The following is a 25,544-nucleotide window of genomic DNA, read 5'->3' as shown; positions in this document are numbered from 1 at the left end:
ACATACACTATACAAAACACACAATTACCATTTTCATCATCTTGCAGTGGCAGCAGAGCATTCACGCTGTCAGGCCAGCATCCCGCCATTCACCTCCAGAACTTTCCTGCCACCCAGGACAAGCCCGAGTCCGACGAGTCCCTTTGCAGCCCCTGAGATGCCTGCAGTTCACCATGGAGTGTGGGCTTCCCGGCTGCAGAGAGCAGCGATCCCGGATGTGTTCCTCCACAGGCGTGTTCCTGATGGGGCTGGAGAGGCGGGCACAGGCATCCGTGAGGGCACAGGGAAGGTCTGTCAGCCCCGGGGCGGCGGGGAGCTGTGCAGTGACTCTGTGAGACCTCCCATCTTGCATGGGGACATTCAGGGAGCTGACGAGGAGGGAAACCCAGGAGCATGGCGACAACAGACACCGGCAGCCCATGGCGTCAGACCCTCGCTTCCGCTTTCCGAAGCCGTCACCACTCCCAGACCTGTTTTCCAGATGACAAAGTGGAGGCGTGGAGAAGCCAAGCCACTTGGAAGGCTCCCCGAGATCCCAGGAGGCAGGATCTTCTGGTCCTGCTCCCCGCTTTTCTCCCAACTGCCCCCAGAGTTGCTGGGGACCATTGTGACAGCATTGTCTGGGGGAGCTATTTGAGTCACAATGGACAGGGCTGGCCTGCCCCCACATTCAGCCTTGGAAGGAGCATGTCAGCACCTTCTGGGAGACTGGGGCCAGGGGGCATCTTGAGGGTTAGCAGCGTGGCTGCCGCGGGCATTTTCGCAGACTCATTAGCTCCCAAGCCTCGGCTGGAGGTATGTACCTACCTTCCCAATCCCTGAGGAGGAAATGGAGGTCACAGGAGCCCAAGGTGACCTGTCTAGTCATTTCTATGGTCAGATTCTTCCCTAAGCCACTTGACACCTTCTCAACTTCAAATATATCGGGTGGCAAAATGATGACTTTTTAAAAGATTTTATTTCTTTATTTTTAGAGAGAGGAGAGGGAAGGAGAAAGAGGAGAGAAACATCAATGTGTGGTTGCCTCTCACACGCCCCCTACTGGGGACCTGGCCCACAACCCAAGCATGTGCCCTGACTGGGAATCAAACCGGTGACCCTTCGGTTTGTGGTCTGGTGCTCAGTCCCCTCAGCCACACCAGCCAAGTCAAAATGATAATTTTTTAAAAAGAGCAACAAACTAGCCCTGGCTGGTGTAGCTCAGTGGATTGAGCTCGGGACTGCGAACAAGACAATCGCGGTTCGATTCCCAGTCAGGGCACATACCTGGGTTGCAGGTCAGTTTCCAGCAGGGGATGCACAAAAGGCAACCATACATTGATGTTTCTCTCCCTCTCTCCTTCCCTTCCCCTCTAAAGATAAATAAAATCTTAGAAAAAAAAGAGCAACAAATTCAGATATGGAAAAATTGCGGTTTCGTTAAAACCCTTGATGCATGTTTTCTAAAGAGGTCGACATGAGCAAGCAGCTGTGAAAGAGCTCCTGTGAGAAGTGAGCCTGAGTTGGGGGCGTGGATGGCCCAGGGTGGGGGGGGCCTGGTGTCCCAGGAGCGAGGCCACTGAGGGGGACACACCTCTGCTCCAAGGAAGGCAAGGACGTCCCAGTCAACTAAACAGGATGCCGGGAGCCTGGAGCTGAAGGTCAGAGAAGTGAGTGGAGGTACTAAACCTCTGACAGCCTGGGGACAGGCGTGTGTGCAGGGGCACACTGCCAGGACAGCTGCAGGGGCAGGAGCACCAGCAAGGAGGGGTGTGGCAGAGACGGGACACAGCCAGAGGGAGAGGGAAGTGGGTTCCAAGACATGGAGGGGGAGCCCTGGCCTTAATGACTGGCCGAGGGCGAGGAGATCAGACCCACAGGGGAAGGCCGGGGTTGACTGCGGCTCTCCCCACTGCCCGCTCTGTGCTGGCCTCAGGGCCTACGAGCTGCGCTCTGTCCTGGGGGCGCTGTTCTCCACCCTGGGCAGGTCAGCGACGCCTTCCTTTGTAAAGCTGCAACCCTTCCACCTGGAGCCCTGCCCTTCTACCCTGGGCTTCTGTTCCCATAGCCCTTGTCACCTGCTATTTACGCTGCAACTGATGTTTTCATATTGCTATATATTATATAATATTAATTTACTTACCACAATTATGTAAGTATATGATAGATAATAATGTTATAATGTACTATAGCATATACTATTTTTATAGTATATTATATTACCATAGTCTGTAACCTCTCTGCCCCATTGTCAACTCCACAAGGTCAGGGCTCTTGATCTGTTTGCTGACTGATGGACCCCTTTCGGTGGACCTGCTTGCAGCCAAGCACGCAGTAAAACTGTCAAAGAAATCAGTGTTCATGACCTACTGTCCCTGGGGCAGCACCAGGGCTGCGCCTGTTTCTCACCAAGTCCTCCACGCCGAGCCCAGTGCCCGGCACACAAGGAGTAAAAGACAGCACGGTTCCAGCAGGCACTTGCTCAGTGCCGCGTCCCCAACTCCTCACAGGTGGCAGTGTCTCCCGATGGCCGAGGGCGCCTTGCTGCCGAGCCCGAGGGCCCAGCTGGACTTCCTGAAGGCCTCACACTTCGCTCTGGGGCCGGACCCGCAGCTACTCGTGGGCGCCACGGATTCCACCACCCATCGGGACTTCCCGGCACACACGGACGTCCCCCGCGCACAGCCCTGTCCGCCGCCGCCCCGAGCGACCCTCTTCCAGCAAGACGCGCGCTGGGCCAGGGAGGAGTTTGTGTCTGAGGCGCACTGTGCCTTTGTGTCGCCGCCCACGCCGTCGAGAGAGCGGGAGTGGGCGCAGGGGGCTCGCTCACACATCACGCAGACCAGCCACCTGCACCTGCAAGAGGAAGCGCGCGGACCCGCCCTTTTTTCCACGGCGCGCACCGACTACGGTTGGCCAGAGCTGCAGGGGCGCGACAATGAGCAGAGCCCAGGCGCGCGTCTCATCTTCCACCGGGATTCGATGCCATCTGGTGACCGAGACAAGCTGCGCATTCCGCCAACGACTTACCAAGCGCTCTTCCCTCCCTACGACGCGTGCTCGCAGCCCCACGCCTCCCGCGAGCACCTCGGTGAGTGCTCCCCAGGCGCCCTGCGTTATCCGCTCAGTCCGGAGGTTCTCAAAGCAAAGCAGTAGGGGACTCTGCACCCTCCCCCAGGGGACATTTGGCAACGTCTGGAGATCATTTTGATCGTCATAACTGGGTGACCGGGTGCTAATGGCGGGAGGTGCATAGAAGCCTGGGTTGCTGCTAAACATACTTCCACAAGCATAGGACAAGCCACCCTCAATAATTATCCAGCACCAAAGGTCTATGGCGCAAAACAGAGAAACCCTGGAACCTCCTTGAGCCTCACTTTTTGCATCCATAGAATGGGCATAACCCCTGAATCCTCTCTGGGGCTGTGCGGTGGGCAGAAGTTGTGAATGCTGGTTTGGGGTCAGACAAATCTGCCACGCGGCCCACCCTCACCCCAGCCCTCCTGCCTTAGTACCTGAGGAACTGAGCAGCTGAACTCTCCTGTGGGAAGTGAGTGAGGTGACAGGGCCCCACTTCCCAGGAACAGGGGAGCAGAGAGCCTGGGGTGCACGATGCACCTGGTGTGGAGTGAGTGCTCAGCGAAAAGTGGATGCCATTTGCGATTTCCCAGTGACTCCAGGGGAACTGCCGGGCAGCATCACAAGTCATGTCCCTCAGCCTTGGTCCAGACTGACCGTCAGACCTGGATCTGACTCAGGTTCTGGTTCTGTATTTCTGATATTTGTAACCGCTTTGAGTCTCAGGGAGGCTGTGAAGTGGAGGGACAGGGATGATACCCGTCCCAAAAATAAGATGTGAAGCGCTTAACATAGATACCTGGCTCAATACCCAGTAGCTACCCTCATTATTGCTATCGTTTTTGGTGTCTGCCAGACAGCCCCTAGGCCAGGTTAGTCAGGGCTGCCCATGTCCCCCTCCCAGATGAGGAATCTGAACTGCAGGGGGCCTGGGGCCGCAGGGAATTAATCCCATTTTCTCTGGTCTTGCCCATCCTCAGGGGGCCCCACTCCCCTCAAGTGGGACTGCAGGAGCTGGGATGAAGGGACCTCCTATCAGAGTCAGTTCCAGGCCGTGACAGGCCCACCTGCCTTGATGTGTAAGCAGGTAAATCAAGGCTGCTGGTGCTGCTGGGGAGGGCAGTCGTGGGGCTGGGTGGCCTTGACCTTCCCATCTCTGTCCATTCACAGAACTCCTCCACTGTGGCACTGGGAAACTTCAGGATAGGCTATGGGCCCCTGTGTTCAGAGCAGAAAGAAGCCTACAGGCCCCAGAGTCTGCCCCCAGACAGGTACAAAGGGACCATGACCTTCTGCTGCCAAGACAGGGTGAAGGGCTCTCGGCAGCATGTGCAGGGTGCAACCTAAGGCCATTGCCTGTGCCTCTGAGGCCTCCATCACCTGCCAGCAAGGCCCACTGCTGTGCGGAATCTCCCTGCATTAGCACCAGTGCTTGGCCACAGGGAAGCCTGCCCCCACCCCTTTTCCTGGGAGTTGCAATGGCACAGACCAGATGGATCCCCCCTCATACACAGGTATGACAAGGCCCGGGCCTCGGCCCACTCCCACTACGTGAGCTTCAGCCCTGGAGACGGCTACTTCCATGACCGGACCGCGGAGGCTGAGCGTGCCTGTGCCCGGGATCCAGGTGAGAGCCTACCGGCTGTCCTGCCCCTGCTGCCATAGCAGCCGCCTAGAGCTGCTCAGTGCCTCCTCTGCCCCTGGCGGAGCCTTTTGTTCTTCACCATGACCGGACTCCGAAGTCACACATCCTGGAAGGAAATCGGTGCCCGGGCCCAGGCAGCCTCACCACCTCCATGCGCTTCTTCTACGGCCAGGTCAGTAGGAAGCGGGGGCAGAGGCGGGGTTCATCAGGGAAGAGGACGTCCCAGGTAGAGTGACTAGAACGTGCAAAGGTCCTGAGGCAGAAGTTTGACATATGTGCGGTGATCTCCTAGAGGGAAAGGTAAGTCCCTTAAGGACCCCGAGCCTCAGTGACCCTGTCTTTAAATGAGAGCATACCAACTCTGAGTGCCATCAAATAGGGCCCAGAGAAGGCGTGACCTGTCCAAAGTCACACAGCGCCCAGCTCTTCCCTCCAACCTCGCCTTGGGACATCTCGGACACGGGAGCTTCCTAAATGCCATGCGGTCCTACAGCCGCCGCCGGTAACCAACCCACGTAGCCGCCACGTGCCTCACGAGAAATTGCGGAGCCACGTTTCGCTGGGGGAGTCGAAGCTGCTCAGAAAATTCTTCCAGACCTCCGTGGGGGCGGACTATCACCCCCCGGCCACGCAGCTGCAACAGAAAGCGCGGAATCTCCACTTGCTTCCGAGCAACCTGCCGGAGGGCACCGGTGGTGAGCGCGGCCCCGCCCACCCAGGAGGCCCCGCCCCTGCCACAGCTCTGGCCCCGCCCGCTTTCCGGAGTCCGGCTCCACCTCCTGTAGGGCGAAGTCCCACCCCATCGACCAAGATCCCAACTCTGCCTTTAGACAACCCCGCCCCTCGTGGTCATGATCCCCACCCCTTGGACTCCCCACCGAAGCGAGCCCAGTGCGACCACAGCCCCGGGCCTTTTCTCCGTCACTTTCCGCCTCGGTTCCCTGACTCTCGAGTCCACCCAGCCTGGCCCCACCCCCAAGACGCGTGTGAGTTTGCCCCGCCCCTCCCGTCTCCTCCCCCTGGCTTCCTAACCAACTTCAGCACCGGCCCAGGCTTCACCCTGAACCCGACCCCATTCTTAATCCTCTACGTCCTTGCCCCCTGGGGTCTGCCTCTCCTCCCTCGACCTCTCAGTTCAGCCACCACACGCCCAAACCTCCAGAGGCAGATTTTTTAACCATGAACCAGAAGATGCTGAAACCACACAGAGCAGCTCCGGCCTGCGTGACTGAGGAGATGCTACAGCGGGTGAGGGAGGGGCAGGTCGCTTCCCTGACCCCGAACCCCCGGACCAGTGTAGAGTTGTCTCAGGAGGCTTCCACTGTCGCTTGAGACTTAGAATTAGTGCAAGTCTGCACAGGGTCACTCTAGAGTCAACCTAAGCTCAAGGTCATCTTAACACCACCCTGGCCTCAAGGCCATTCCAAGCTCATCAACAGGGTCATGCCAGGATCAGCTTAGGGACACCTTCGTATTACCAGCACGTTTATGCCCCAAGCTGAGAGCTGGCTCATGGTCTCCTGAGGTCACCCCAGCCCTTGGGGTCATTCCAGCTCCTCTTCCCGTTTTTCATCCAACTCCCCAGTCAGCCCAGACTGCCGCCCCTTTTGCCTACCTCCCCACTGAGCTTTGATGTTCCTAGTGCTGTGCAGGAACCAGGGGGTGGCCCTGGTGGGTCAGCCACCCCCCCCAGGCTGCCCCACCATGCTAGCCCCATGCCCCAACTCCACAGTGCAAGTATAGCCATGTGGAGCCACCACTGGGCAGACAGCGCTTCTTCTCAACCCAACACGAGGATGACTTCCCCTTCAAGTACCAAGGCCCAGCAGTGCTGAGGTCGGGCAGCTTCCAGGACAGCCACGTGCCCCTGGGCTCCCTGCACCAGTGGGGCTGCGGGGGTGGGAAGGTCAGCCCTCAGGACCCCCAGGTCCCTGCCTACCCCTGCCCTCAACAGCAATAAACACCACCTTGGCAACATCCCACCCCTCTCCATCAGTCAGCCATGAAAAAGGATGCTTGGGCGAGTGGGGGCTGTGCAGGAGGGAAGGACTCCACCAGAGACGCTGGAGGCTGCCCCACTCTGGGCAAGGAGGTCACTGGAACTCGTACAGTTGGCAGCCAGAGCCCGTGTCAGGTATTCAGTTGCCCTGACAGTTTCTGAATGACGTGGAGGGGCAGTGAAGTGAAACACTGGGGGTGCAAGTTTTGGGGCTAAGTACACAGAATCCAAATCCTGAGTCCTCCGCATCCCGCACAGCAGCCTTGGGCAAGTCACAAAGCCCTCTAGCCTCTGTTTGCTCACCTGTACAATGGAGACAAACAACAGCTCTCTCACCGAATGTTGGACGTGAGAAGTGGGCACACATCACCATGTGGCCGGGGGTCAAGCCGGGAGAGAGCTAACCACCCAAAGACAGTCAGGAGGGAAGAGGAAGATGAAGGTGTGAGGAGAGTGCTGCCATTAAAGGACCGGATGGGCCCCAGCTGGCGTGGCTCAGTGGGTTGGGCATTGTCCTGCAAAGCCAAAGGTCACTGGTTCGATTCCCAGTCAGGGCACATGCCTGAGTTGTGGGCCTGGTCCCCAGTTGGGGCGTGTGTAAAAGGCAATGGATTGATGTTTCTCTTACACATTGAGGTTTCTCTATCTTCCCCTCTCTCTACAACAAGTACAACCTTTTATTCTTTTAAAGATTTTATTTATTTTTAGAGAGGGGAAGGAAAGGAGAAAGTGAGGGGGAGAGACATCCATGCCTCTGGAACACCTCTTACTAGGGACCTGGTCCGCAAGCTGGGCACGTGCCCTGACCCGGAAGTGAACTGGCAACCCTTTAGTTCGCAGGCGGCACTCAGTCCACTGAGCTGCACCAGCCAGGCCAGAATCTTCAAAAACAGAGAGAGAGAGACTGGGTGGGGCTCACGGGGAACACGAAAGGGTCAATGTGCTGAGAACATCTGACAGTCACCTCTGTTGTGCGCAGAGGCTGGGGGATGATTGCCATGCTGAGTGGCTGGGCGATGGCCCCCACATCACAACTGATGAAATCCTCCAGGACACAATGAGGCTCAAGGGGACCGGTGTCCCACCAGCAACAGTATGAAAAGGGTGGAAAAGCCGAGGATGGGGTGGGACTCTGAAGCCCGCAGGTGACCCAGTCAGCAAGCCTGTAAGGGACCAGGACCTCGGATAGCACCTGACCTTGCAGGTCTGGGGTGCGGTGAGAACACCGGGAAGCAGGTTCCACATGGGACGAGATGGGTCTCGGTGGCCATACCCAGGGCCTGCCTCTGCAGGCTGTTGAGAATCAGTTTCAGAAAACAAGTATGACTCCCTGACTCCGTAGTCGAATCTTCCAAAGGCAAAGTCTCAGTCCCATGGGCCACTAGAAGCCCACCCCAAGCCTGGCCAGGAGTCCTTTCCCCATGGGCAGCAATTCTGGGAGACCAGCCTGTCATTTCAATGGAAAGGACAGCAGTTCGGCTTTCAGTCCTAGTGCGACAGGAGGGCCTTTCCGGCTGCACTCCCTTGTCCACACTGACCATGGGGGGGCCCCAGCTGCAGAGAACCTCTTCTGTTTGCCCCACGAAAGCTCTCCGCGGCCCTCTTCCGGATCGCTGCACCGTGACCCGGGGCTCCTCAGTCTCAGCACTCTCTACTGACATTTTAATTGAGATCGTTCTTTGTTGTCGGAGGCCGTGCTGTGCTTGGCAGGGCATTTAGCATCATCCATGACCTTCAACCATGACACGTCATCAACACCCTTCCTCTCCCCCACCCAGCTGTGACAACCCAAAAGATCTCCAGACATTGCTACACGTGCCCAGGGAGAGGGGATTGCCCTGGTGGGGAACCACTGCAACAAAACCAGCCTACGAGGATTCCCAGGACAAAACCAGGTGCTCCTGATAAGCTGGTCTGCTTATTGACCATATTACTCAATCCAAAGGCTTTTCTTTTTCACCTTGCCTGCCAGAAAGCTCAGAAAGCTGGCTTTGGTGTTTGGTTCCATGTAGTTCCAGTTGCAGGAATGTCTGTGCTCCTGCCAGGTTCTAGGCGTGGTTTAAAGTAACCCAGACCCCAGGTGAGAAACAATGGGTGAGAGTTACAAGAAGGCAGATTTCAGTAAAACTTGAAGCATTTTCTAATGGTGAAACTGACCAGCCCCAGGATGGTTGCCAGGGAGGAGAGAAGCCTTACCAGAACTATTTAACCAGTACGGGAAGGCACAGTATCATGATTCTGGATGTTTTTTTTTTTTCTTTTTAAGGTTTTGTTTATTTTTAGAGAGAGGGGAAGGGAAGGAAAAAGGGAGAGAAACATCAATGTGTGGTTGCCTACTGGGGCCTGGCCTGCAATGCACTCATGTGCCCCAGATCAGGAATCAGATCGGCAACCCTTTGGTTCACAGGCCTGCGCTCAATCCACTGAACTACACCAGCCAGAGCTGATTCTGGATTATCTTTATGTCCATCCCTCCTACGTCCCACTCCCCTTCTAAAAAAAGGCATTTTCTGTGAAATACAAAAACCAAAAAGGCTTATGAAATAAGATGAATAGGATTGAATGTTACAGGAAAACAGCTTTGGCGATATAAGAATTGTCCAGCAGCAGAATCCAGACCTGTCACATACTGTATCACCCCGCTTGAACAAGTGACCCTGTGCTGGCTGTCATGTCCCTCCTCAGGGAAACGAGCCCTCAGGCTCAGAGCAGTGACGAGGGTTAAGTGCAGCAAGCAGGAACGTGCTCAGGCTGGGGCCTAGCACTCGGCTGCAGCTCAGTAAATGGTGCCTAAACTTTGTTACTGTCTTAGTCATTTTTGTTGCAAGTGACAAACCCAACTTTTGCTCAAGAGAAAGAGATTTTACTGACTTAGGACCCCCAAAGTCTGCACTTAGGTCTAACCGCCAGGCGTGCTGGTTCCACATCAGGGCCCCTCACAATCTAATAATCCTCCAAAGGGTGGCAAAGAAAAGGAGGCTGGCACCTCAAATCCTTAGATTTGAAGCCCCGAAGGAAAGAGGTGCATCTCCCTGTGCCAACTGTTATTGGAATTGAAGGGACACTCTGGTTTATTGGAATCGTACGCACGGTACCCAGAGGGACGGGCTGCTGGGGTCCAAATTCCAGGCCATGGGAGGCTTTTCAAGTCGGGAGCCCAGCCTGGTGGATTCTCTCTGCAGCAACAGACCTGTGTCAGCCTGTCCCCTTCAGATGCCTTGCCCCAGGTCACACAGTCTGGAAGGTGGAAAGACAGCTAGCAGGCTCTTCCCTGTGAGGGCGACTGCTTCCTTTCCAGGCAGGGAGTGGTCGGTGTGGGAGAGTGAGTGGCCTGGGGCCTCAGGGATGCCCCTTTCTCTCACAATCCCAACTTTACCTCCTATCTGATGAGTAACTTCCTCTTCAGCCTGGGGGCAGAGGACTCCGCTCTGGCAGCCTCACAAAACTGAGTACTGGGTAGATACTAATCTCTGCGTATATTACAACATCCTAATACTTTTTTCCCAAAGCCCCATAAGCCACAGTCTCAGCAGGCGCATGGTTGGAGTCCCAAGATACAACAGGCAACAATTTAATCAGCTCTTTTCCTTCCACACAACAGAGATGTCCAGTGTCCCAAGAAGGACTCCTCCAGGGGTCCTGGGCAGCCGACGCGCGTTGCACAAACCCTGGGAACCCCGTTCGCCTCCCAGCGGGCATGTGCATGTGATGGCCCTGGCCCCGCACCTGCACCTCACTCTGCTCTGCCAGTCTCATGCTTCAAGTCGCTTCCTTTAACTCCCACCTTCACATCATGGAGCCAATTGACTTTGGTCTTCAGGAAGAGGCTGCAGACCAGTAAGGAGGGTAGTTGCAAGCAGCATGGGGCTCTTTAAGAGCTCATCATCCTAGAAGAAAAATGAGACCCTCCGAAGTCATACCCTTCCCCCCATCGTTGTGGCCAGGGAACAGGGCTCCCTGAAAAGTGTAGGTGGCATGGTACTGGGGGGCTGTGTTAGATGTGCATCCATCTGCAGTAGTGGGGCCCACTGACGGAGACACTGAGTGACAGAAACAGCAGCGTCCTTATCAGTGTTATTTGCACCAGGGTCACCCGGGAGCTGGCAGGATGCAGAACCAGCGCAGGACCCAACTGCAGTCTCAGGGCTCGCAGGTCTGCTGCAGGCTTTTCTCAAAGACGTGGAAAACAGGTCTCCGACCACAAGTTCGGCACAGATCTGCAAGTTTCAGGAAGGATAAGAGGCAGCTCCTAGAGGCCTGATTTGCTCGTGGCTATCTATATTCAAGGGTAGGTGGTGTCAAAATTCACCAGGCAGAGACCAGTAGAAGCACACCAGCCGGGAAGACCACACAGCAGGGGCAGTTCTGTAGGAGAGAGCTGGGGGCTGGAGGCACTTTTCCGTGGGTGCTGTTCAGCTCCAAGTGGGGCTGTCCCTGGACGGAAGCAGCGGTCATTTTGGTTAGTTGGGAGGGGGTGTGTTTCTGTGGTTGCACAGTGTCCTTGTCTCGGGCTAGGCGCACACGTGGCCACAGAGCGGCCTTGTACCATCATCATTGTTGATGTTCCGTGAGAGCGTCCTGGCCCCGCGGCCAGCTGCGGGCTGGTTTTCACTCCCTCCCGCAAGGCCTCTGTCTGCAGAGGCCCAGACTCGGCCAGGATTCTCCCAGAGATCCTCGCTCCGGGGAGCGTCAGGCGATCGGGGCGGGGCGGGGGGGGGGGACAGCAGGGTAGGAAGAGGGACAGAATTCACTCAGGGACAGAATCCCCACCTCTTCTTCGGGGAGTCTTAAAGGGAAGCAAAGAGAAAGATGTTTGTGAACTGCAGGGCTTCTCAGCCTTGACTGTGCCCGTGCGCACTGCCCGTCTGGGAGAAAGAGCGCTCGGTGTGTTTTCAACAGAGTCCGAGTGGGAAACTTTGGAGGGCAGGCGGTGGAAACAGAACCAGACAGAGAAAGGGACAGATACAAAGGCAAAAGGATGGTGACAGGGACGCAGAGAGCGGGACAGAGACGGGCAGAGAGGGACAGCGTCAGGGACAGACGCAGGCAGGGGCAGAGAGAGGGACGCAGGGGAGACAGGCAGAGAGGGCCGCGCAGGCCGGGCGCGGCGCAGACCAGTGCGTGGCCGCGCTGTCGGGGCCGTCGGGTCGGGACAAAGGCTGGCTCGGGGGGCGGGGGCGGCGATGGCGAAGGCCGCGGCGGGCGCGGGCGAACTACAAGTCCCAGCAGCTCCCGCTGCGGCCCTCGGCCGGCCCCTCTCGCTCCCCGGGAGAGCTTGGCGGGGCCGCTGGGCCGAGGGGGCCGCCGGCGGGGCTGGCGGGCGGGGGCCTAGCTGCGGGCCCCTGGGGCGCCAGCGGGTGCGGCGGGCCGGGCAGGGGCGAGGGGCGTCGGGTGAGTGTCCCCGCGAGCGGGTCGGCGGACAAGGACCCGGGTGGGGGTGGGCGGGGAACCCCGGTGCGGGGCGCGGCCCTGGCGACCTCCGTGCGCTCCCCACCGCGCGCGCCGCCTGCCCGGTGCCTGGAGAACCGAGGTGCGGCGGGAAGCGAGCGACCGAACGTCCCCCGGGCCTGGCGCGCCCAGTCCGCCGCTGCGGCCCGGGGGAGGGCTCGGCCCGAGCGGGTCTTCTTAGATAGGGAAGGATGGGGGCACCCCTCAGCTGAGGGGTCAGGAGTTCAGGACGCCCCCTCCTCCGTAGGCGACCCAGACCTCCAGAGGGGCCCTAGGCATTGTTTTCCCCCCGCCCTGAGCCGGGGGTTGGGAGTTCTGGAGGCTCTTTCTCAGGAGGGGGATCCAGGGCTTCCCTCTTTATGCCAGGACCTCAGTTATTGTTCCTCTTACTGTCCAGTCTGGGGCGTCCAGAGTCCTGGGAGCCCTTTCCTCAGGAGGGGACCCCGGCATTGTTCCCCCACCCTCCAACCTGGACTTCTAGGTAGAGGAGGTGATCTAGGAACTTAGTCCCCTCCATCTGCTGGCCCACCCCCAGCTATGGGTACCAGCTTAGGGTGTCTTCCTCCCCAGACAAATCCCCTGTCCCCAGGATTTATTTGTTTGCCCGAAATGCCCAGCCATGGGGTGGATAGCTTAAGGCATCACCTCCCATCAAGTAATGCTGAGCTCCCCCTGCACCGCTACCCTCACCCCCTGTGCCCACTCCAGCCTGGAATTCAGGATCTTTCCTCCTGACACACTTCCCCATACCCCAGCCAGAGGGTCGGTCATTTAGGAATCTCCCCTTTCTAAGAGTTGGCTCAAGGGTCCCCGGGGCACCCAAGAGGGGCCGCCAGCTAGGGGTTAGAATTCAGGATCTTCTCTCCAACTGGGCAACAGGTAGGCTAACTGTGGGGACTGCGGGTCCTCCTGCCCCAGCTCCTGCCTGATGTTCCCTGCCTCTCGCTCTGACATTTGGAGCCGACATTCTGGAACACAGGTGTTCTGACAGTTACTCCCACCCTGGAACTGTGAGGCCTGGCATTCAGGTGGTCTCTTCCCCAGGAGGCAAGCCAGGGACCCAAGAGCACTACCGGATGTGATTGGTCCCCCACCCTTGCCCCCCAGATACAGGCTTCTAAGTTCAGGATGCTTTCTCTGTAGGAGTCAAGCCAGAGAGCCCCCTCCCAACCAGGAACCCCCGCATATCCCACCCCTGACTGGGGGACAGGAATTCAGGCCATGCACTAAGAGGCAAGCACGGACACTCCACCCCCACCCCTTTCCATCGTTAGGAACGTAGGACTCTCTCTCCACAGGACCCAAGCTTCCCCCAGGCGGAGGAATCCAGGATGGAGAGAGGGGCAGAGCCCTGGAGTTGGGTACTGGAGACCTCTAGTGCCAGATCCCATGACTTCCGTCCAGGTGTGGGGCTGAGAAGGGAGGGTCCCCGCCCCAGGTCCCAGCAGGGTCTCTCTTCTCGCTGCCCTGGCCAGAGTGAGTGACCGGTCTCCCTGTGCTCTGAGACAAGAGAAGGGTCCATGTACTTTTTCAGGAGTGGGTGCTGGGGCACAGCTTGGCCACTTGTCTCATCCCTGCCCAGGCTCCAAAGGAGACCCCTGCTCCCCAGAGCCTACCTCTGCCCACCCTGTCCTCACCCTGCAGATCCTGCCCCAGAAGCAGCTGGCACTTCCACACCGGGGATGCGGCGCTCAGTCCTGGTCCGGAACCCAGGCCACAAAGGCCGGAGACCTGCTTACGAAGAACTGGACTCAGACTCAGAGGACCTGGACCCCAAACCCGGAGAGCTAGACCCAGTTACGGAAGCCCCAGATCCTGACCTGGAAGACCTCAACACTGTCTCCGAAGATGCGGACCCCGGCTATGAAGATCTGGGGCCCATCTCCAGCGATCTGGACCCCAGTGCAGAGGCTCCAAGCTCCATCTTGGGGCCCCGTGACATGGATCCCCAAGATCTTGACCCCATGTCTTCGAGTTTCGATCTCGATCCAGACGTCATTGGCCCTGTCCCCCTGGTTCTCGACCCTAACAGCGACACCCTCAGCCCTCCAGAAACCCCAGACCTGGACCCCCTTTCTTCCAGCCTCACTGCCACCCCGGAAGGCCTGGCCGCCAGCCAGGCGGTGCTCCCTGCACCTGCCAGTCCTCCCCGGCCCTTCTCCTGCCCAGATTGCGGGCGAGCCTTCCGTCGCAGTTCCGGGCTGAGCCAGCACCGCCGCACTCACAGTGGTGAGAAGCCCTACCGCTGCCCCGACTGCGGCAAGTCCTTCAGCCATGGCGCCACACTGGCCCAGCACCGAGGCATCCACACAGGTGCACGACCCTACCAGTGCGCTGCATGTGGCAAAGCCTTTGGCTGGCGCTCCACACTGCTGAAGCACCGCAGCAGCCACAGCGGCGAGAAGCCCCACCACTGCCCCGTGTGTGGCAAGGCCTTCGGGCACGGCTCCCTGCTGGCGCAGCACCTGCGCACGCATGGCGGCCCACGGCCACACAAGTGTCCAGTGTGCGCCAAGGGTTTTGGGCAGGGCTCGGCGCTACTGAAGCACCTACGCACCCACACAGGCGAGCGGCCCTACCCGTGCCCGCAGTGCGGCAAGGCCTTCGGGCAGAGCTCGGCACTGCTGCAGCACCAGCGCACGCACACTGCGGAGCGCCCCTACCGCTGTCCCCACTGCGGCAAGGCCTTTGGCCAGAGCTCCAACTTGCAGCATCACCTGCGCATCCACACTGGCGAGCGGCCTTACGCCTGTCCCCACTGCTCCAAGGCCTTCGGGCAGAGCTCAGCATTGCTGCAGCACCTGCATGTGCATTCTGGAGAGCGCCCCTACCGCTGCCAGCTCTGCGGCAAGGCCTTCGGCCAAGCCTCCAGCCTCACCAAGCACAAACGGGTGCATGAGGGTGCAGCTGCGGCAGCTGCAGCAGCCACAGCCGCTGCTGCTGGTCTGGGCCTCAGTCCTGCTTCAGTGTTGCGGTCCGGGCAGGTCTCCCTCCTGGGTCCTGATGCTGTCTCTGTACTTGGCTCTGGTCTGGGCCCTGACCCTGGCTCTTTGCTGGGCTCCCTCTCAAGTCCCAGCCCCAAGCCTGGCGTTGGCTCTGGATCTGTCCCCAACCCCGATCCTGTCAAGTATTCTGACCCTAAACCTGGTCACGATGCCAGTCCTGACCTTGTGGCCAGCCCTGACCATGGATCTGGTCACAGCCCAGACCTAGATCCTGTGCCCAGCCCTGTCCCCAACCCCGAGTCCCGCCCTGACCCCAGCTCTCCCTCCCATGAGAGTCTGACCCTCCCTGCCTGTGAGAGTCCTGAGTGGGTGCAGGAACAAGGGGCGCTGCTGGGGCCCGACGGCTGAAGGGGACACTGCTACCCATGGAGGCCTGGGGAAGTTGTGTGTTGTGCAGTTAGTAAAACCCTCCCACTGCCTTCTGGCTCTGTCTCATGGTTTTCCTGTTTCTCTGTCTCCCCTGATGCACAGCTCCTTGGGGAATGGGAAGGTGTGGCCTGAGCCAGCCATGCTTTTAGAACTCCAGTGCTCTGGCTTCCCCTGATATCCTCCAGACTTCCCAGCTTCCTCCATACCAGCAATTACCACTCTGCCACCCTGGACCTGGTCAGCTTGGTCAGGAGCAGACTTAGCATTGCAGGTGGTCTGAACAGCATCCCTTCCCTTTGGTTTATCTGAATGTTGGGATCTATGGTATGTTGAACTTAGTGGGCTGAGAATGGAGGCGGGTGGGAAGCCATGTGGGCCATCCTGCCCCCTCTGCTCCCCTAACTTACCCCTCACCCCTCAAAGTCCACATACAGGTACCCCCCACTGGACAAAGGAGGTTGCTCATTTATGCATTCAACAAGCATCTGCTGAAAGCTCACAGATACAAAACATGGAGACATTTGAAAAGTAATTACAGGATATGGTACATTCTAGCAGAAGTATACAAAACTCCTGATTTCAGTGAGGGCAGCATTCTGGAGGAAAGACTATAATCCCAGTAACTGTTCATTTAGTCATTAGCGCTGTTGGCCCAGCCTTGTGCTATGCTTTTGCATTTTCTTTTTTTTTCTTATTTTTTTAGCCATGAAAAATGTTTATTTTTGTTATTCCATTACAGTTGTCCCAATCCCCCCCCTTTTGCCCTCCTCCTCTACCCATCCCACCCCCCACTGCATTTTCTCACTTAATTCTTCCAATAGCTCTGTGAAGCAGGCAACCACGATTGAGCATTCCCCCTCTGCCAATGATGACCCTGAGGCACGTGGAGTTTAAGGGACTCTGGAAGACAGAGATGGCAGTTGGCAGCACCTAGATTTCAACTTGAATTGTCCAGCCCCCAGATTCTGGGTTCCCAACCATTATTCTCCAGGGCTAGAGGGTGTGAAGGCCCTGGGGCCATTGAGAGCTGAACTGAGGGAGGATCAGAGGGCTGTGGTAGATTGTAGTGGGGAGTTCGTCATCTCAGAGAAATGGGAAGTCACTGTGGTAGGTTCTGGCAAAGGACTGATATGAAATCTTTTTTATTTTTTCCTTTTAACTTGTATACAGGTATGTATTTTTTAGAGAGAGGGGAAGGGAGGAAGAGAGGGAGAGAAACATCAATGTGAGGGAGAAACGGATCAGTTGTCTCTCATATGTGCTCCAACCAGGTACGAACCCACAACCTAGGTATGTGCCCTGATGGGGAATCAAACCTGCGACCTTTCACTTTGCGAAACCGACCCATGCCCAATCAACCGAGCCACACCGATCAGAGCAAATTATTCTACGAAGATGTTTCTGGCTGTTGGATGGAGGGCTATGGGAGGGGTCAGGAGTGGAAGTTTAAAAGCAAAAAGGAGCTTGCTGCAGTGGCCCAGGCCAGGAACGGTGGGGGACTCTGGGCTGAGGGCCATAAAAGTGGGAATGACTGGTCCTGTTTGAGATATAAGGAGGACATGAAATAGGATTTGCTGATAGGCCGTATGAGAGGAGCTGCAAAGGAAGAGGTTTCGAGGAACTCGGGAATTTCTGGGAGAATAGAGGGAAACAGCCCTTAGAAGGATGTAGGGTCGTCACCAGACCTCGCGGACGTGGAAGCCAAGAGATTGGCGCTGGTTCTACGCTCAGAGCCAGCAGACCCCTCGCATCTTGTCGCCTGTCGGCGCTAGGGCCTCGCGATCGCCGCGGCCCGCAAGTCGCCCAAGCAAGAGCTGCGCGCAGGCTCGTGGCTCTGGTAGGTGTCGTCTTGGCGCCGGGGCAGGGACGGGATCCGGTCACGTGCCTCTGAGGGCGCCCCGGCCACGTGACCCGGGTGCGAGTCAGCTGATGCATGAGGGTTTGAAGCGGCGTGACGAGGGAGCGTGGCCGCAGTGACAGCGGTGGGCGCTGTGGCCCCGGCTGCTCCGCCGCGCCCGCTGGCGTCCGGCGCTCCGCGCTCGGAATGGCAGCCCCCGGGGGCCGGCGAGGCTCAGGTGAGGTCGTGCGGCCAGCTGCTCCAGGTGGGGCGGCGGAGCAGCCAGTTTCCCTCCCCCGAGCTCCGGTGCTGGCCTCTGAGCTTTCCGGCGGGGGAGATGTGGGCAGAAGGCTCCCAGAGCCTGGGCGGCGGGTGGGCATCAGCTCCTCCGACCTCGGAGCGACGGGACTCCCACTGCCCTTCCTCCGTCCGAGCTGTGCTCTGAGTTCCTAAACTCCGCGGGCGGTCGGGCTGCCGGCTTCTCCAGCTTTTCCGGCTCCGGGCAGCGAGGTTCCCACTCATCCTGGGTTGGGATCGCTCAGCTTTGCTGCAGCTCAGCGGGCACGAGCTTCCCCAGTCCGCACGAGAGCCCCAGCATTTCCTTCCCCAATCCGGAGGCATATGCTCAGCTTCTCTAGACTCAGGCCGAGGACTGGAGGGTATTCCCTCCTTGAGCCTAGGCGACTGACACAATTTCACATCTCCAAACCCATGGAAGCTCAGCTTTCCTGAACTCGGACGTTGGGTGCCTAGCCTCCAACCTCTCCAATCTCCATTTCCCATGGGGAAGCCTGGAGGAACACCCTTGGTGTCCGTCTTCGCTTCTTGAGCTAGCCGGAGACACAGGAAAGGTGTCTCGCCATTGCGGTCCGGGGTGGGTTAGCTGTGATCCCAGCCGGGGAGGCAGGCCCACCCTCTGGCCTCCACCCAGCTCTCGTAAACAACCGCAGAGGCATTCAAGCTCCAAAAGAATGGGTCAGGAGGTGGCCCTCCTTGCAGAACAGGCTCATAATCATCTTGGCGGTGGTGCCAGGCAGGGGGTCAGCCGGTCACTCGAAAGAAGCTGGGTTCTCTGGGTGGCGCTGGTGGGTGTGTGTTAGGGACAGTTTTGGGCTGCTGTGACCAGCTGTAGCCCCAGCAGTTGCTGAAACCTTGGACGTTCCTCTGAGGCTGGTCAGGGTGAAGAGGACAGGCAGTGCTTAGAATAACCTCTGTTGACTGAAGAATGACTGAAATTGGCCTGCTCTGTCTTGTTTCACTTCATTCTGGAAGCATTTTCAGGGTTTTGGCTTTAGGGGGAAGACTTCTTTTTTATTTCCACTTTTCAGACAAGGACACTGAGATTTAGAAAGGTGCCTGGGGGTCCCCCGAGCAGGAAGTGGCTGGTCTGGGATTTGGTCCTAGGGCTGTGTGAGTTCCGGGAGCTGGCAGCCTTAATGCAGATGCCGTATTAGCTCATAAACAACAACATGGGTGGTGCTGTCATAACACATGGGGACTCACAGTGAGTCTTCAGCAAGTGCATTCCCTTCTCCAGGCCTGTGGCTGTGAGAGTATCAGCTGGACTGGCCAGGCCAGGCCATGATGGGTGGGAAGGGTTTGTCCAGAAAATACTGAGTTCCAGGTTCACGCCTGGGGGCTGGAGTTGGGAAGGCCCGGGAGCCTCGAGCACCCTGGGAGAAGCCAGGGGAAGCCATTCATTCTCTCTCCACATTTCAAAAACAGGAATGGTGATGGAATGTCCTGACACTCCTGCCTACCCCTGTGATAAATACTTTGTAAGCATCAGATCCTCAGTTTTCTGTGAGAGATGCTATGGCACCACGTTGCAAATGAGAAACGGAGGCTCAGAGAGGCTGGGTAGCCTGTTCGAGCCAGTGAGCATCAGGCTCAGGGATCAGCTCAGGCCCTTCTGAGTCCCAAACCCGAATTTGCACTGCTGTGTCCATCCATCAGCTGTTGCAGACTTTCAGACTGTCTTAGATCTCCCAGAATTCTTGGCTGGAACGTGGGATCTGCCGCCCCTGGTGGGAGGTGAGCCTGTCTGGGCCTGACCACCACTGTGCTCCCCCACTCCCACAGAGACTGAGCACCTCCTGACCCCCAGCCTTGGGTATGGGACCCAGGCGGGGGCTTCACCAGTCCCCGAAACCTCTCTGGAAGAGGAAGACCTCCGCCGCCGCCTCAAGTACTTCTTCATGAGTCCCTGTGACAAATTTCGGGCCAAGGGTCGCAAGCCCTTTAAGCTGATGCTGCAAATGGTGAAGATCCTGGTAGTCACGGTGCAGGTGAGGCTGCGGGGGGGGGGCCCCCCAAACGCTGCCTGTGGCCGCTGTTTTCCTTGAAGGAGAGTCTGGGAGTTGGAGCCTCGTGCATACCCCAGAGCAGCTTCATGGCAGGGACAGTGGCAGTAATAAATTGGAAAACCCTCTGAGCTCTGCCTGTGAGCAGTCCCTCTGAACCTCGCACAGGCCCTCCAGGGCCCTGGCCACTGTTGTTGCCTCCATTTCACAGACCAGGCCGCTGAGGCTCAGAGAGGTTAATCCTCCAACAGCTCATGAAGCAGGCACCTGTGATTGAGTGTCCCCTTTCTGCAAATAATGACACTGAGGCGCATGGAGTTCAAAGTGACCCAGCAATCAAGCATTAGGATTTGCTGGCACTTGAACCCTGGTAGCCTGATGCCATGTTGACGCTCAAAGAGAACTGACCCAGTGGCTGGAAAGGTCGTCACCCCACTCCCACTCCAGGCCCTGTGCTGGGGTGTAGTGACCCCAGGATGCCTCAGAGTCTGCCCCTGCTTAGGGCACCATGACTCTGGGCGTGGAACTGTGCTTCTCATGTCCCCAGGGTAAAGGGACCCAGTGGTGTGGTATTCACCCTGTGGGTTTGGGTTTAGCATGGAAGTTGGCATCTGGTGAACATGTGATGAACATCCGTTGCTACCCTGAGACACATGGGTGCCCACTGTGTGCCATGCATTGGGGACAAACGGTGGGCATGCACGATGGGGACACATGCCTTCATGGAGTGGGTCCTCTCTCCCCTCTCCCTCCACTGCTCCGTGCAGGGAGGCCCCCTCCCAGTAGTGCTGACCCCCTGTCCCTCCTGCCAGCTCATCCTGTTTGGGCTCAGCAACCAGGTAGCGGTGACATTCCGAGAGGAGAACACCATCGCCTTTCGCCACCTCTTTCTGCTGGGCTACTCCGATGGGGCGGACGACACCTTCGCAGCCTATACACGGGAGCAGCTCTACCAGGCCATCTTCTACGCCGTGGACCAGGTGTGTGCAGTGGGGGCAGGTGGGCAGGCATCGGGGGAGGAGGCTCGGGCAGGGCTGACGGACCCTCCCTGCTTCTCTGCCTGCCCACAGTACCTGGTGCTCCCTAACGTGTCGCTGGGCCACTATGCATATGTGCGGGGCGGGGGTGGCCCCTGGGCCAATGGCTCGGCCCTGGCCCTCTGCCAGCGATACTACCACCGTGGCCACGTGGACCCAGCCAATGACTCCTTTGACATTGACCCAATGGTCGTCACTGGTGAGTAGACGAGGCAGGGCTGGGCTGTTGGGGAGCCTCAACTGTTGGGATTAAAATCCCGGCTCTACCCTCACACATCGGGAGATGGGGCTGTCTTAAGTGTTCCAGTTTGAGGCACACAGCATCCCTAGGAGAACCCCTGGGGGTGATGATGCAGTGTCGTTAATTCACTAACCAAGTGAGCCTGACAGCTCTGTGCCCTGGGGTCTGTGTAGGGCCCAGACGGACTGGCCCCAACTCTGGGGAGAGGTGGGGGGATGAACAACAAATGTTCAAGTGCAAAGTGAGTCGGGGGCGGGGTCCGTCAGGGACTCTAGGAGACATGCCCATGCCTCCCCCATCCCGTGCCCCTTCCCTGACTCTGTCTTCAGATTGCATTGGGGTGGACCCCCCTGAGAGACCCTTTGTGCCCCCTAGTGAAGATCTCTCCCTCTTGGATGGCAGCACCAGTTACAAGAACCTCACGCTCAAGTTCCATAAGTACTGCCTGGTGGAGGGGCCACCCCAGGGCTGAGCAAAGGGCAGGGGAGGAGGAGGCTGAGTGAGCACTTTCCTCTGCCAGTGGCAGAGTCAGCATGTTGCAGGGGTGTTGGCATCCTAGGGCCAGAGGGAGCTGTGGAGCCCCCTCCCCCTCATCGGAACCCTCCCCTTAGGCTGATCAACGTTACCATCCACTTCCAGCTGAAGACCATCAACCTTCAAAGCCTGATCAACAATGAGATCCCAGACTGCTATACCTTCAGCATCCTGGTGAGCCCACAGTGATCTGGTGTGGGAGGTGGAGGATGGTGCCACAGGACTTCTGAGCCAGAGGGCTGGGGACACTTGGCCAAGGGCAGTGTGGGACGAAGGAGGAGGTGGGGCCGAGCAGACCATCCCTCACGCGAGGCTGTGCGCCTAGGCCCCCAAGGCTCACTCTGCACCCTGCCGCAGATCACGTTCGACAACAGGGCGTACAGTGGGCGCATCCCCATCAGCCTGGAGACCCAGACCCACATCCAGGAGTGTAAGCACCCCAGCGTCTTCGGGCACGGTGAGCCCTCAAACCCCAGACCATTGCTGACCAGGGGCCCCGAACTGCACAGGGGGAGCCCCAAGGTTGGAGCAGCATCAACCAGGGACCCTGACCAGCGCTGACTGAGCTCCTGACTCAGAGTAACCCATGAGCCACCGACCAGCCCTGCGGTCCCCTTGGCCAGGCCCAGCCCCAGCCCTGGCCTCTGCTGGCTCCGAGCTGCCCGGCTCTACCCAGGGCCCCTCCCCACAGGAGACAACAGCTTCCGGCTTCTGTTTGACGTGGTTGTGACCCTCACCTGCTCCTTCTCCTTCCTGCTCTGCGCCCGCTCCCTACTCCGAGGCTTCCTGCTACAGAATGTGAGAGCCACTGCAGAGTCACATGTGCCCAAACCAGCCTTGCCCAGTTCCGGGGCCTTATGCGAGGCTCCCGTGCCTGGAGAGGTCCTCACCCTGCCCGCCTCCTGCAGGAGTTTGTGCGGTTCATGTGGCAGCAGCGAGGACGGGCTATCAGCCTGTGGGAGCGGCTGGAATTTGTCAATGGCTGGTACATACTGCTGGTCACCAGCGACGTGCTCACCATCTCAGGCACCATCATGAAGATTGGCATCGAGGCCAAGGTGGGGCCTGCCCACACCTGCCCGAGCCCCTGGCAGCCCCTTCCAGACCCTGGTCCCTCTGCTGTCCCCACTGAGGCCCACCTGGGGCCATATTCTCCAGCCAAATGGGGTTGACACTGTTCTTGTCCCTAGAACTTGGCCAGCTACGATGTCTGCAGCATCCTCCTGGGCACCTCAACGCTGCTGGTCTGGGTCGGTGTCATCCGCTACCTGACCTTCTTCCATAAGTACAATGTAAGCCTGTGTGTGCAGGCTGGGCCTTCTCTCCAGGTGGTGGCCACATGTTCCCCAGTTCCCACCCCTCAAATTCGTACACGTGGGGCAATCACCAGCCCTTGCAGATGACCCGTCACGAGTCTCTTAGCCTGATACCTGCCCACCCCAGATGTACCTGGCCCTGAACCTGGGCAGGGGTCACATCAGCCTGCCCCTGCACAGCTGTCCAGCTGAGTCCAGTCACTGGACACCCTCAGCCTGCCCCTCCTCCGCTCCCCCATCTGTGCCCTCAGCCAGGCCCCGCCTGCTGCACCCCATGCTCACTGTGGACTAGGCTGTGGTCAGGCCCTCATCAGCCACCTGCCCACTGCAGATCCTCATCGCCACGCTGCGGGTGGCCCTGCCCAGTGTCATGCGCTTCTGCTGCTGTGTGGCTGTCATCTACCTAGGCTATTGCTTCTGCGGCTGGATCGTGTTGGGGCCCTACCACGTGAAGGTAGGGGCTAGCTGGGGCTAGTGAGGGGTGCTCATGACCCACAGGTGAGGGTGCCCTGGCTCCCTTCCCCTGAACCTATACCCTAAACCCTCAGACCTCTGGCTTATCTATCACTGACCTGGTCACACTGAGTGACCCCCAATACTTTACAAACAGGTCTGCAGTGGGTCTGCCCACTGACCCTGGCAGTGACCTTATGACCTTATTGACATGATGACCCGCCCCCAAATGACCACATTGTAACTGCTGATATTCTGCCCACTGTTCCTCTGACCCCCAGTAACCCTGGCCTTGACCCTGTGACCTTGTTATTACACAGCAACCCCCAGGAGGCCCCATTGTAACCACTGGTACCCTGTCTACTGTCCCCTCTAAGCCCTGGTGCCCCCGCCCAGTCCCCAGCCATGCGCACAGCTTCCTCTGTCCCCACAAGCCCGATGACCTGTCTGGCCACAGTTCCGCTCGCTGTCCATGGTGTCGGAGTGCCTCTTCTCACTCATCAATGGGGATGACATGTTCGTGACGTTTGCAGCGATGCAGGCCCAGCAGGGCCGCAGCAGCCTCGTCTGGCTCTTCTCCCAGCTCTATCTCTACTCCTTCATCAGCCTCTTCATCTACATGGTGCTGAGCCTCTTCATCGCACTCATCACCGGCGCCTATGACACCATCAAGGTCAGCCTCATGGCCCTTCCAATCTTCCTCTCCATGGGGCCAACCAGCATCATACACAGCTCCATCCTGGGCTTTGTACCCCTTGGGGACCACCACATTGGTGTCTCAGGGAACATGGCGGGGCAAGGAGAGGAGGGCCCTCCCTGGGAGGAAAGTGGGAGACTCTGCAAAGCCAAAGGCGATGGTGGCTCAGAGAGGGCACAGGCAGGACCGATATCCTGAGCACAGCTGCTGCGTTCTCAGTTTGACCCAGGTGGGGCTCTGGCCAGCGAGGGTTCTTGCGCCTGCTTTTACCAACAGGGACATCAGGCCGTGGAGATTCGGTGATTTACCCAAGGTCGGTGACTAAGTAGTGAAGCCAGGCCCAAGCCAGGACTGTGGATTCAGAAGCCTTGCTCCAAAACCCTCTGGCCTGGGCAGGGGCTTTGTGGGTCCGGGAACCATAGCTGTCCTGCAGGCTGTGGGGATTAAGGAAAGAAAGGGGTTAGAGCAGAGTATGGGGGTGGCAGGCAGATAGGATTCTTTTACCCAACATGTGGGAGGGCCTGTTGTGAGCCAAGCGCTGTTTTGGGCACCAGTCACCCGGGAAACAAGGCAAGATGTGCACAGCCTGGCCTTGCGCAGGCCAGTGGGCAAGGTGGGGTGGCGTATGACGATTGGCTGGCAAGAGGAATGAAGGAAAGTTTCTAGAACATGCTTTTTGATATTAGTCTCTAATTACATGAGACTGTTTAAGTTATAATTTTAATTAAAATGAAATACAATTTCAAATTCAGTTCATCACTCACACCATCCACATACCAGGTGCCCAGGAAACTATGTGGCTAGTAGCTTCCAGAGAGAACAGCATAGAATTGATCATCTCGGAAAGTTCTAGACTGAAGAGATGGGAGCCCAACTGAGGGAATAGCAAGGGGCAGAAATAGCCAGTGCAAAGACCTGGTTGCCAGAAAGAAGTTGGGGAAGGGATAGTGGCTCCTGCACGAAGTTGGGAGGCTGAAAGCCGCGACTGTTCACTCGGACGGACGGACCAAGGAAGAGTCAATGAGGAAGGGCGAGGAGGTGGAGGAAAGGGCAGATCTCAAGGGGCCCCCTTCGTGCGGCCACGCTGCTTTTCTCCGCAGCACCCAGGCGCGGGCGCGGAGGAGAGTGAGCTCCAGGCCTACATCTCCCAGTGCCAAGACAGCCCCACCTCCGGCAAGTTCCGCCGCGGGAGTGGCTCGACTTGCGGCCTGTGCTGCTGCTGCAGGTTCGAGTCTGGGTGGGCTTGGGGCCTGGGGGGAGGGGAGGTGTGGGGGGGAACTACTGCCTTCCTCCCGGCCAGACACTGTTCCTCCTCCAGGGACACCTCAGAGGAGCGCTCGCTGCTGGTGAATTGACCCGGAGGACGACCACCAGCAGACTTTAGCCCCAGGAGTGTCTTGCCTATTTATTTTTGGGGTTTGCTTTTAAGGGCTGGCTTCCTGCAGCACCTTGTGAGGACGTGGGCCAGTTGGGTAGGACGAGAGTAGAGTGGGTGTTAAATAAAACAAACTAAACGAGTCCACATTTCCAGTGTGAAGGGCATTCCCTGCGCCTACCGCTTTCAACCCCTTTTGTAAGTTGTAGCCACACTCAGCATGGCTGT

At 58.1% G+C, this 25,544-nt stretch overlaps 3 protein-coding genes across 8 annotated transcripts; all 3 read left to right on the top strand.

Annotated features, from left to right (window-relative positions):
- Window positions 1–2,505: 2,505 nt before the first annotated feature.
- TEX45 (testis expressed 45) lies at window positions 2,506–6,662 on the top strand. Its single transcript, XM_037140001.2, has 8 exons — window positions 2,506–3,070; window positions 4,038–4,144; window positions 4,228–4,328; window positions 4,572–4,684; window positions 4,744–4,874; window positions 5,196–5,397; window positions 5,865–5,950; window positions 6,435–6,662. The coding sequence occupies exons 1-8, from the start codon at window positions 2,506–2,508 to the stop codon at window positions 6,660–6,662; spliced, it is 1,533 nt and encodes a 510-aa protein (XP_036995896.2).
- A 4,780-nt stretch (window positions 6,663–11,442) lies between these two features.
- Window positions 11,443–15,578, top strand: ZNF358 (zinc finger protein 358). 4 transcript variants are annotated; one of them, XM_037139987.2, is made up of 3 exons: window positions 11,443–11,585; window positions 13,448–13,625; window positions 13,794–15,578. In XM_037139987.2, exons 2-3 carry the CDS (start codon window positions 13,481–13,483, stop codon window positions 15,500–15,502), a joined length of 1,854 nt encoding a protein of 617 aa, XP_036995882.2. In that variant the 5' UTR covers window positions 11,443–11,585; window positions 13,448–13,480; the 3' UTR covers window positions 15,503–15,578. The 4 variants fall into 4 exon arrangements, with proteins under 4 accessions (XP_036995882.2, XP_036995883.2, XP_036995886.2 ...); XM_037139988.2 differs by having other exon boundaries at window positions 11,445–11,585; window positions 13,448–13,553; XM_037139989.2 differs by lacking the exon at window positions 11,443–11,585 and adding an exon at window positions 12,011–12,092.
- A 1,859-nt stretch (window positions 15,579–17,437) lies between these two features.
- MCOLN1 (mucolipin TRP cation channel 1) lies at window positions 17,438–25,465 on the top strand. 3 transcript variants are annotated; one of them, XM_037139985.2, is made up of 14 exons: window positions 17,440–17,598; window positions 19,443–19,648; window positions 20,476–20,643; window positions 20,734–20,899; window positions 21,271–21,379; window positions 21,553–21,649; window positions 21,833–21,932; window positions 22,167–22,273; window positions 22,384–22,533; window positions 22,666–22,767; window positions 23,123–23,245; window positions 23,702–23,917; window positions 25,042–25,166; window positions 25,260–25,465. In XM_037139985.2, the coding sequence occupies exons 1-14, from the start codon at window positions 17,568–17,570 to the stop codon at window positions 25,294–25,296; spliced, it is 1,737 nt and encodes a 578-aa protein (XP_036995880.2). In that variant the 5' UTR covers window positions 17,440–17,567; the 3' UTR covers window positions 25,297–25,465. The 3 variants fall into 3 exon arrangements, with proteins under 3 accessions (XP_053512797.1, XP_036995881.2, XP_036995880.2); XM_053656822.1 differs by having other exon boundaries at window positions 17,438–17,598; window positions 20,476–20,899; XM_037139986.2 differs by lacking the exons at window positions 25,042–25,166; window positions 25,260–25,465 and adding an exon at window positions 24,218–25,029 and having other exon boundaries at window positions 17,439–17,598.
- The last annotated feature ends 79 nt before the right edge of the window (window positions 25,466–25,544 follow it).

The sequence above is a fragment of the Artibeus jamaicensis genome, unplaced genomic scaffold (genome assembly GCF_021234435.1).
Source record: "Artibeus jamaicensis isolate MK-2021 breed Jamaican fruit bat unplaced genomic scaffold, CSHL_Jam_final scaffold_286, whole genome shotgun sequence".
Lineage (NCBI taxonomy): Eukaryota > Metazoa > Chordata > Mammalia > Chiroptera > Phyllostomidae > Artibeus > Artibeus jamaicensis.
This window is presented reverse-complemented; position numbering and strand designations above follow the sequence as displayed.